General features: G+C 50.1%; 1 protein-coding gene across 1 annotated transcript in view; it reads left to right on the top strand.

Annotated features, from left to right (window-relative positions):
* The first annotated feature begins 11,059 nt into the window (after positions 1–11,059).
* Positions 11,060–11,862, top strand: part of OLFM1 (olfactomedin 1) — a 36,664-nt gene continuing 35,861 nt past the window's right edge. The window contains exon 1 of the mRNA XM_085325436.1: positions 11,060–11,624. Coding sequence (XP_085181562.1) covers positions 11,559–11,624 — 66 coding nt within the window. The 5' untranslated portion in view covers positions 11,060–11,558. The remainder of the gene's footprint in view (positions 11,625–11,862) is intronic.

The raw sequence follows: 11,862 nt of genomic DNA, 5'->3' as shown, positions 1-11,862 counted from the left end.
ATTTTTATCGCTCTGTTGCGGTTATCAGCAGGAGCGGGAGCTGGCGCGCGCCGGGTACGTGGCAGCGCGGCCGCTTGTCGAAGCCCCCGAGGACCTGCCCGGCCCTCGGCGCAGCCTCGCCCCTCCCTGCAGGCGCCGGTATCGCTAATTAATGACTTCCACCGTCTGTGGCCTTCCCTGATCCCGACGGCCGTCCCACCCGACGCTTCCCAGCTACTCACAAGCATCAACGCTGACCGCGAGGAGCGAGGTGGGTCCCGGCGGGCGTCCGCGAGGAGCGAGCGCCGGGCGCGCGGGACAATCCGTGGCAGCCCCGAGGGCGTTTCAGGGCGCTCGAGCCGGGCGCGCGGCTCTGCGCTAAGCCCCTCCGGCCCCCGTCGTGGCGGCGGCGAACGCCGGACGCGGAAAGCCAGGGCAGAGCGGCGATAAAAGCGCGTTCGCCCCGTTGGTTCTCCCTGGCCGCGGGCCGGGTGGGAAAAGCGTGCTTGGAAGGAAGGCGATGCAGATGCAGCGCTCGTTACCGACCCCGTTAAGCTTTGGGCGGCCCTTAAGCCGTGCTCGGCCGTGCGGGGTTTTGCTTGTTTAATACGACCGAGATTCGCAGCCCGGGAAGGGAGCGGGTTGGGATGCAGGACGGCCCAGCACCGTCCTGCCAGGGCGCGAGCACCGCGCATCCGTCTGCCTCTGCTGTTTGCTTTGGCAGACATGGGAGGTTTCTCCTGGGGGAGGGAGGCCAACGAGCAAGATAAAGAAAAGGGCAGGAAAAGGCCGAGAACAAATGAGAAAAGGGATAAAAAATTAATAGTTTTCGCCTTTCCTGGTAACTTGAATGAGACTTTGCTAGGTGCCACCTTCCTGCGTTCTCCAGCAACGTCGGGCTCTGCAGGTCACGGCTCGCCGCGCAAGGAAACCTTCCCTTTCATCTTCTCGCCCGCCTCTTGTTTTTAAATATGCAAATACATCAGAGGAGCATTTCAAACCCCTGACTGCAAGCAGATCTGAAGGGTCTTTGAGCTTGCTCGGAGAAGGCCGGGGCTGCAGCGTGCTCCTCGGCCGCGCCGGAGCCCGCGCGACGCCTTGCCCCGCTCGCGCTTTTGCCCCGGCACCCGTGGGTGCCCCTCTGCACGCCTCGTGTCCCACCTCATGCGGTGGGTGTCTTGGCTCTCCTCCTCCGGGCTGTCGCTGAAATTGCAGTTTGTTGCGCTCTCTTTATTTACCGCTGGGAACTTTAAAAACGCTAAATATTTAGCAGGAGATTTCAATTCTGATTTGATCCCCAGGCTGACCTGTGGTATATAGTTTAATAAGCTGGTTTAATTATGCCAGACCCTAAATCTGAAGGACAGGGGTTTGGTGGCCATAAATATTCAATTCGCACAGATTGGGCCTTTTAAACTTCCTTTTAATTATTTACGATGAAGCTTCCATGGCTACAGGAGAATGTTGTAACACTATCAAAAAAAAAAAAAAAAAAAAAAAAAAAAAAACACTCTTCTGTATCTAAAAGCTCAGCATGAGCCATTTTCATATATTATGCATCACTAAGTGCTGTTTATGGCCATTCTTGGCAGAGTCAGTACTGTAACGAGCAGAGCTTGTGCATGCAGAGCAGCAAGGGGAGCGGGGTGTCTGCTGCACTGCGCCGGGTGCAGCCAAGGGGAACGGGCAAGGCTTGAGGCCAGATGCCACAGGAATGGGCCTCGTGCATCCTCCAGTCCTGCTTCCTGGCCTGAATTTATAATGTCCCCAGCTGGGTCATTAATGATGGGAAAGCCGGCGCTTCCCTCCATCGCCTGTATTTCGGCTGCCGGCTGCTGAAGCGCTGCAGGCACCGGCGTGCCTTGACGCTCGCGCCAGCCCCCTGAGCGTGTGCGTCAGCAGCAGCGGACAGCCCTGCGTCCATCCTGGTGCATCCCGTGTTTGGTTCTTTGTGATGGACCGAGCGCTCATCTGTGCCAGCCGGATGGAGGTCACCGGGGTGTCTTTATTCTGCTGGCCAAGCGTCTGATGATGTTTTGCTGAGAATAGTCCAAGAAGTGCAAGCTATTAGCAATAACAGCTGCATAAAAATTGTTCCCTGGCTGTCCCAGTGTGATACGTCCCAACCATGCCCTGCTGCAGCTTCAAAGATCTCAGCAAACCCAAAGAACTGCCTGAAAAGGAAGGAGGATGTGTGGGATGCGGTCAGCAGGAGGGAGGGCAGCGCTGCAGCCGCACGTTGTCCCGTGTGCCGTCAGACACATGAGATTGTCCGATCAGACACGATTGCCACTGGAAGAGGAATGCAGTCTGCACTGATGAAACTCGGGGCCATGGGGCAAGCTAGCAGAGAGGGCGTCGAAGCTGAAGTTGCTCAAACTGCTGAAGCAGCCCCTGGTGAAGACCGAGATGGGCTTTGTCTCCATGCAGAGCAGCAGGACACAGGCAGCTGCTGGGAGCAAAAACCCCAGGAAAGGCCCTGAGATGTTGCAAAGCCCAGAAAGGTTGGATTACACTAAACTTGGGAAAATGCACCGTTCTTTGAGTTGTGGAGCTAATGAGTCTTGGTCTCTTATAGGTTTGTATCATGAACCTGATCTTCTACCTGAAGTCTCTGTGCAGTGTGGGAGCAACCTAACTGGGTTTGCATACTGCATTCAGGCTGGCCTGCAAAGTAAAATGAAAAGGGAAAGTGATGGGCCAGCAAATGGATGTACAACCTGCACACGCATGCATAGAGTGTACAGTCCCATAGGTTTCATTTCCAGAGGAAATCGGGTTTAAAATTAAGGCTAATCAGAGTTTTTTTAAAAAAAACACTGCATTTACCCTAAACCAAATGATACTATAATGTACTCAGTATATTACATTCTCAATAGCAAAGCAACATCTGCTACATAAAATGAAATGTGTGTGTCACCATATGTAGGCAGCATAATGTGGACTCAAATTAAATAAAAACATTTCAGGGTATATGGTCCAATATGCAATCTGGGCCCTGGGAAATGCTGAGATTTACTCTATAGTTCTTAGCAGTTGGCTAAAACGCTGAACTCAAAACAGTGCAAACTTGTTTTTTTAGCAGCATAAGCTGTTGTCTGCAATTCCCTCTCTATGAGCCAATATTACTTCTGGAAATTCAGGAATTCATTGTTTTTCTTTTTGTTTGTTTCTTTTTCCTGTTTCATTTTTGTCTGAGGCTTTTTGCATGTTTCCGTTGGCTGCAAAATATCTGAGAGAGCAGAACCCCGAACGGTAGCAAACACTGCTTTCCACCTAACCAGCTGCACTTCAGAAATGCCATGGAAACTCTTCAAGAGCACACAATTTAAAAGCCCTATAAACCAGTCAGGCTGTTATCTGTGTGCCACAAATAAACTGAAAGAGGCAAACTTTGCAAAATGACTTGACTCACCTTTTCCAGCTTTTTCCTTCCCGCTGAAATCTCTCCTGGAGGAAGGGGCTCAGGAAAGCATGCAGAATGTGATGTTATTTTATAAGAGATCAGGCCGCTAATGCGTACAAGGCAATCATCTTCCCCGTGTGAATCTAGCTCGCCGAGTCTCTAATGTTAGCTATTATCCTCCTTGACCTCATTTGTTTGATGCGAAAATGTGGCAGAAAGCGCTGACTCCTTCCAGGTGTCAGACACCCTAGGAATATACTGGAAGTTTTCCCCTGGCTTGACTACCAGAAGAGTTTATTATTGTGAAACATCGAACTTTGTGTGAGCTGAAGGCTGCTGGGAAGCTTGCAGGTACTTTAAAATGTGCTAATGTGGATTTTATTCTCTTTTGATGAGGATTCATCAGGTGCAAAAGAAGAAAATGCAAAGCTGCTTTCCAGTGCGGGGAAGGCAAGCGATGCTTTGCACGGTGCTTGGGACAGGATGGTTCAGGTAATCGTGCCCCCCCAAGCCAGGTTCACCTGATTGTGGTTTTGTTTTTCTTGCTCAAGTCCTTGAATTACTTGGATAATGAGGAGGCCAGGAAAGGCACTGTTCCGCTCTTATAAAAGAAGTGATATAAAATTTCCAACTGGGAGGCTTGGACTGAAGTGTTGGATGAGGAAAAAATACAACTGTACCAGAAAAGCAAAGGAAAACACTGTGCCAGCTAATGGCACTAGCTGTGCATCCATCCAGACATTCTGGATACACCTGTAAAGACATTATGAAGCCACTACAATGCAAAAGCAAAATATTTGCATGCTCTTTGCACCAGAAAAGGGGAATTCAAGACAAATAATAGGGAGAATACAGTAAGAAACGCGTTTCTGCCTGGTGCGCAGCAGCAGGCATGAGCCTTTGCCTCGAGGTGATCGGAGACTTTCTGCAGCAACGAGGAGAGGACTCCGCATCTCCTGCCACACGCGTCCACCGCCCGGGTCCTTCTGGTGCGGCAAAGAGACAAGCTGCAGATGTTGTAACAATTGACCCGGTCGGTCTTTGCTTTTGTGCCTACCTATGTGCAAGTTGCTGGAGTGAGAAGGAAGATTATTGCCGTCATTTTAATTAATAAGTCCCCTAAGGTGGCTGAAACAACACGATACAACCCAACATCTGGTGCAGACTGTTGTTTTCCTCCCACAGCCCCTGGGTCTCTCCTGGTACTCTGAAGATGAGTCTCCCGTCCAAGTCCAGCTTTAAGAGCTGGGTCGTAGAAAGCGGTGTAGCTGCCAAGTTCGGCCCTAGTTCTCCGTGGAGAAACTACTCTGTTGTCCTCTATGTCATTGCACCTTCTTCTGAGGGGTTAATAGAAACTCAACAACTAAATCAGCAACAGGCAGTTCCTCGCCATTAGGTCTGTCTTTTCCAGTTACCTTTCTACTATTTGTCTCCCCCCCCCCTCCTCATTTCTTTGGCTGCTTTATCATTTTTTTCTCTCCAATGCAAAAGGTTGGTTCTTACCATTCCTAACACATGCTGCCTGTTTCTGACCTGTGCTCACCTGCTCTCTCTGAGGCAGTCGAGGATGGACTGAAGTCAGGCGGTGTCAGTTCTTCAACCCATTTCTAAACAGGAAGGTGAAGAGCTGCAAAGAATGAGAGGTGTTTTCTAAAAACACAAGCAAGCCACCTTTTTGGATGAGTGCAGGCATCTTGCTTTCCTTTCCTACCTCCTCCGTCCCTTGGGTCCCTGTGCTGAGATAAAGGTGAAAATGCTTGGGAAGAGGCCTCGCCTGACCCCAAATCAACATCCCAAGACATCAGAACCTCAGAGGAGGAGGTAACATATGTGACATATGTCTGAAATCAGCTGATACTGTCTCTAGGCTGTTTACAGCACTTCAGGCTATGGTCAGACAGCCACAGGGGCACCTTTTCCAGTGCCCCTGTAGATGTTAATTTTGCAGCCAAGGGGTGAGCAGAACACAGCTGTGGTGCATACGTGAAGGCATCTGCCAAACCATCATGTCCTCCCAGAAGAGAAGGCACTGCTGCAGCTTTGCTCTCTGATGCCAGCTTGATGATGGTGCAACCAAGTTCTTTGCCCGGAGAACTAGCTCTGGCAAGGAAAGAGCACAAAGATTTCCAACCACCGTCCTGCTCTCTCTGTCGGCTGGAGCATGGTGCCCTGGCTGCCCAGCACAGGTGGAAAATAGGTGTTGCTTGGCAATGTTCCTGAACTTCTTGGACCTTGCATCTAAATGCAAACACCACTAGTAAGAGCTGGGATGCATTAATGGGCTAGTTACCAATCTTGGGTTCAGCTTGGGCAGCCAAAGATCACGGCAAAGACCAGGCTCAGGTGTAGAGGAGTTTAGAAGAGCCACGTGAAATCCCCTTGTGTGCATTGGCCAAATACACTGCATCGACTTGGAGGGGATGAAGGCAGCTGCAAACAAGAGGTTTCTGGACATAAATAGTAGATGGGCACGTGTAGGATTTTTTTCAGGAAAAAAAATAAACATCCTGTAATACATGTAACCCTCAGGCAACGTAACATATATCCTGGCAACGTATGTGGGTTTTACTCTTCCATGACAATTTGCTTTGCTATTCATGAAAAAATATGTTAGTGCTGTTTCCTTAGCAACTGCTGCATCACGTTATGGTGATGCTCTGCCCGAGGTGCATGGAGCCCTGTCTTAAAGGAGTACATCCTTATTTAGTGGTGCCTTTACTCGTGGCAAGGGAGAAGAGCTGAGTCTGCACCCTTGCCAGGGAAGGTAAGAAGCTGGCAGTGAAACATGAGGAAATGCATTAATTTACATTTGTTGTTTGGACGACAACACTGCCTGATCATGGCCTAGAGCCACTTTGGACTACATGCTATATAAACATGCAGCAAAAGATGATTATTTTCCAAAAACACTAACACCTGTAGAGAAAGGACAAGGACAGTAAGTGACCACAGGCAGACTGAAGGTATGGGGAGGAACAATTCTGTAACATGCAGGTGTCTCTATCCGTACTGTCCTTATTAGCATCCTCTACTAAATCTGATCAGTTTTCCAAGTAGCACCATTTTTTGCCTTCCTTTGTGCTGATGCCAGTAAAAATCATCCATTGGAGAAATTCACCCCCAGGTCTGCAGCTGGGATCCTGAGGCATCCCTCGGAGGAGGTGAAGGGAGAACCTATTGCACAGGCTGCTGCAGTGGCACCCATGCTACCAGAAGAAAGCATGCAGTGTTCCTTGTTGGTCTGCATGCAGCAGGCTGCTCAGGAGGACAGCACGTATGACTTCCTCTGAGGACAGAGCACCTGTTATTCCAGCGTTGGATGCTATTGCTGCACAGTGAAGGAGCGCTCCTGGAGGAGTCCTGGCAGCAGCTCTCCCATCACAAAACCGGGTAGCGCCACAACAGCAATGCTTGATATTTTTCTGGCAAAGGGATCAATACTTTGGATTGGTCTGGAAAGTTAATTTTATGCTGGACAGCCCTTGAGTGGCCACCAGCAAAATGTCAGGTGAGCTGGGAACCCTGAAGGGGACAAGCTCCACCCTGATTCACCTATTACACACAAATGGTGAGCAGGGGAGGAGGAGGGAACGCTTTACAAATGTGTATTTTCACACGAGTCCGTTAAATAGTTTCCTCAGATCTTGCATTGTCCCTTGTGGAGCCATCGTCCGGTGTAGTTCGATTACACTGCTCTATTTGATCATTTCTCAGGCAGTAGCAGAGCCCTGAAGCAAGGAGAATGGAGGCTGCCTGATCACGCACAGCTCACGGGCACAAGCCAGGGAACCGCTTCCTGGGAAGAAAACTTCCCACAGGGATCTTCTCCCATGGTTTTCATCAGGAGAGACTCATGCAGGGAGCAGAAAAGAGCAGAGCTCTTCTCTATAGGCATTTACACGTCCGTGTCTTCACTACACGTTCACCCTGGTAAGCCTGACACCAAAATGTCAGGGGAAAGGGTCCAAAAGAGATGGGAAGGCATCTTGAGTGAATTTTTATAAAAGACAGTGCAAATGAGTGTGAAAATAGGTATTTTGAAAATTTTGTTTTGGAAATATCCTGGGTACCAGCTGTCCTAGCTGATAGAAGCTCTTTTCACTGGGCCTTTAATAGCTTCATCTCAGCGGGGAGGAAGAGAGCAGGATCCTCATGAGCAAGAGGTGGTCAGAAAATCACAACAACAGGAGAGAGGAGATTGCAGAACCAGGAAAAATCCCAGCAAGGGAGACTAGTGGGCTTCTCATTGAGGAGAAAATAGAAAGTTTTTTTCTTTAAATCTGAGCCCTAGTAAAGGTAAAGGGCAGAGAGAACTAGGCCACGTGAATGAAGGGCCACCATCTGGCCCTGCTCAAGGAAGGCAATGAATGGGGCTCCATCATGCCTGTGGAAGGACCAAAGTAGTCAAAACCCAACGCACAGGGATGAAGGTCACGCTGGAGCTCAGCGTGCTGCCGAGGGCATTTCAGCATCCCAAATCTAGTCCCAGAGCGGGAAGGCCAAGCCAGCCTGCAAAGCCCTTCAAGCCCGGCTCTCCAAAGAGCTTCGTAAAGTGGCACCTTGGGCTCCCGGCAGAAGGACAGTAGCACTGCTCATTTATGGGGATGATCCACTACTTTTCTCAAATGGGAAATCTGGTTTCAGCTGAAGCCAAGAAGGGGCTGGCCAGGCAGGTGTCAGGGGGCTGGCATACCAAACTTCTGAGGAGCAAAGCCGGAGCCGAGGATACTGTGCTCCCCAACGATGGCTACATGCAAACAAGTGTGGCCAATGCTCTTTAAAATTTCACAAGCTAAATTTTGTAAAACTCACATGAAAATGCACATAAGATTGTACACCAGCTTAAGGTTTACTTCCTTTCCAGGCACCCATGGCTGACCTCTCCACACACTGCTAGGATGGACCTTGCTTGATCTTGCTCCACCATGGCTTCATGCTTCCTCTGTGCAGAAGAGATTTGGAGCAGGAGAGGCAGGGCCAAGAGTAGCCTGCCAGCCCCGACCTGCGTGACTCCTATGCACTGAGGTCAAGCTCACAATCCAGCAGCAAGATGCTCCAGAGGAGCAGTGTGGTCTTAGGAAGAGGGTATTGGCCAAAAGCACACGTTGTGGAGCACAGAGAGACCCTCAAAGCTTTCCGATCTGCTCTCCTGTAGCAGGCTTCATTGAAAGCGTCTTGCCTGTAATCTGTGGCAGAGCTAGGATACATCTTTCATAAAAGCTCTTGGCTCTGATTTAACTATGTCAAGCTATGGAGAGGGCACTGTGCCTTTCACTGAGTTACTTCACAGTCTGATTACTCTCCTCTTAGGGAAGAAGAAGAAGAAAAAAAAAAAAAAAAAAAAAAAAAAAAAAAAAAAAAAAAAAAAAAAGCTCTGTTTCTAATCTGAATTTTTCCCTAATCAGCTCCAAACTATCAACTCCTATGTGACAGATAAAAGAGCCTTCACGTTTAAGAAACCTTCCCCTAGACAGTCCCCTCTCAACCCTCCCTTTTGTTCGTGAAACCTGTGGAGTCTCTTTGGCTTTGCTCTGTGGGGCAGATTTTCCAGACCTTGAACTGTTCTCATTCCTGAATCCTTTCCAACTCTTCAGTGTTATTCTTCAAAGCCTGCATAAGACGGTGAGGATTCACAGGCTCATGTACGGTGTCACACAGGGCAGATTTGTCTGTGTCTTTTGCCCTCTGTGATGCACCTGTGCGGTGTGGAGTCCCCTGGGACAGGCACTTTCCTAGAGGACAACCATACAGGGCCTCCCACTCTGGAGCTTGGAGCTCCAGTTCAATAACAAGGTTCTTGGTATTAATTATAAAATCCTTTAAAAGAGTAATAAATTAAAGCAAATTATAAATTAAAACAAAACAAAGCTGGTGATTTCACCATTTACCCAAGTGCAAACTACGACTGTTGCCACGAAGGCCAATGAAGTCAGATGCATGTAAAAGCAAAGGAGGTGAGGGAAAGGGATCCATCCTCCCTTGGGGGCGTCCTGCAGCTAACCTGGAAAAGGAGCCATTTCAGATACCGCTGCATAAAACATGGCATTTTTATTTCTGTTCTTAGAGGCTCTTCTAAGATGCCCAAATTGAGAGCTGATTCACAGCCCAGGTGACCCACCAGGATTCCCAGATGTAAGGAAGGTGATGCTTATGGTTAAGCATCTTTGAAGAAACACAGAGCACGCATCCAAATCCTGCTGTGCACCCATGCCCTTGGCCTCAATGCATTGCACCTGGAAAAGTCAAGGGGAGCTTAACACTTTTTAAAGGTCCTCAGCTTTTATGGGCTATGAAACATTGATCTTAAATGGAGGTGCTGAGAGAAGTACATTGAAGATGCTCCTGTGGAGGATAGCCAGGCATGCCACCTTCCCTCCAGCTGACCTCTGGGTGCCCTTTTTCTAAATTCACTCTAAACTAGTTCATTGATTATCCTCCTAGAAAAGAGTTGCCTGAAACTACAGGATGCTCATGAGAAATCCAAACGCAAGAGCTGCACGGACAGTGCAAACATTTCCTTGGATATTTTCTGGTGGGAACACACTGAAAGCTTCATCCAATTCGTTCTCAGCTGTCTGACACTGCTAAACCTCAGCCCGGGGTCCCCTTGAACACACCCGTTCTCAGGGAAGGGCCGTATGTCAGCTCATCCCCACGGAGAGTCTGGCTCTGGCAACCCAATAGTCTGCTCCCAGCAATAACAGGGAGGAAAGGACTGGAGAAGAAACCCTTTGCAAGGAGCAATCAAAATCCTCTTGTGGGGCCTCTGCTGATTGTGAGTGTCTGGCAAGTGATTTCAATTAAAACGTTCAGCAATAATTAAGAGAAGGAGAACTTCTGTGTTACATTTTTGGTCTCTGAAAGAGAGGGATGATGTTCTTCACCTGTGCTGCCAGATACAAAGAGGCTTAGAACAATTTGAGAGGCCCTAGGAAAGCTCTGGGTTAGAAACCATTTCCAGTGTGTGATTAAGAGAGAGAGGGAGGAAACCAGGGGCCAGCAGTGCTGCTCTGAGCAGAGGAAGGGCAGGAGCCAGAGCTGTGCCGCAAGCCGTTGCTGCCTGCAGCCACTCCTGGTGAACCTGGCTGTGCTGGTAAATCTGTCATGGGAGCTGGGGAGCAGGAGGACAGTAGGTGAGGTGCTGCACAGGGGCTTCCACCACGTGCATGCTGGTCTGAATTGATCTGGGTTTGAGTTTTGCATTGGGTCTTGTGAGAAGGTTTGGTCTGGGAAGGTGTCTTTGGTGTTGGTACTGGGGGGGGGGGGGGAATGCAATTTCCTTCTCCACCCACCCTTTTCCAGTCTCGGCATCCCCTTCCCAATTTGTAACTGGACAAGACCAGAGGCTCTGAAGCAGGCATCTGAGCTCAGCGTTTTGGTGCTTCTCATCCCCCCCCTCCCATCCTGGCTGCAGCCCAAGGCTGGTGGGCAGGGAGGGGGTTAACCGGCCTCTGCTCACCCCCAAAGGCCAGGCCACCCCGACCCACCACCGCAGGGTGCTGCCACCCCGGTGGTCTCGCCGCCAGCCCCTGCTGCGACCCTCCTCACCCCAGGCCTGCGCCCGCCCCGCTCCCCTGCACCACCGCTCCCCGGGTGCCGTTCCCCCTCTCCCATCCCCGTGTTTTTTAGTTAAATTTCCCCCGCCTTAGTTGATGTCACATCCTGTTCCACAGCCATCCCCTGCTAGTAGCCAGCCCTACCAATTCCTTTCTTTCTTTCTTTCTTTTTTTTTCTTAATCCCTGTCCTCTCCCCATCACCCCCCCCCCCTTTTCAAGGCAAACTTTTGGCAATAGCAGAGAGAGATAATCGTTTCGTGCTCCGTTGAATTTCTCCTCGCAAATGTCTTTCAATCAGGGGAGCCATTAGGAGGAAAAAAAAATTGCCGGAGAGCCAGCACAGAGAGCGGAGGAGAGAAACTGGGATCCCAATAAATATGCAAAGTGAAGGCTCTGCTAAGCAGATTTCTTGCATTGCTTCCTAGGGGTGCTGAGAGCTGCCCATCCTGATTTTTTTTTTTTTTAATTTGCCTATTGTTGTCTTTTTTAAATTAAAACAATAATAACAATAAAGGACCGAGAAGGCAGCGAGGCACTCGGTGATCGGCACAGGGAGGCTCGCCCGGGAGGAGAGGAGGTGATCTGTATGCAAGGTGCCTAGAACGGGGTGCGAGACATGCAACCGGCAAGCAAGCTCCTGACCCTCTTCTTTCTCATCCTGATGGGCACAGAACTAACTCAAGTAGGTGGCTCGCTTTTCTTTCCTAGCACCCCCCTCCCGCTGTCTCCCCAACGCCATTTTCTGTTAAACCCAGGGAGCACGAAAGAAAACTGGGGGAGCAAATCGCACCTCGGTGCCGCGCCTGGCCCGGCTCGGCTGGAGCCCGCGAGGGAGCTCGGGCCGCAGCGCGGCCGCGGCATGGGGCGCGGAGCGGGAGCCCCGAGCCCGGCACGGCCGAGGCGCTGCAGCCGCGCCGGGG

This window comes from Rhea americana, unplaced genomic scaffold (genome assembly GCF_003343005.1).
Source record: "Rhea americana isolate MKP2758 unplaced genomic scaffold, rheAme1 scaffold_97, whole genome shotgun sequence".
Lineage (NCBI taxonomy): Eukaryota > Metazoa > Chordata > Aves > Rheiformes > Rheidae > Rhea > Rhea americana.
The sequence above is the reverse complement of the archived record's forward strand: the minus strand, read 5'-3'. Positions and strand labels throughout refer to the sequence as shown.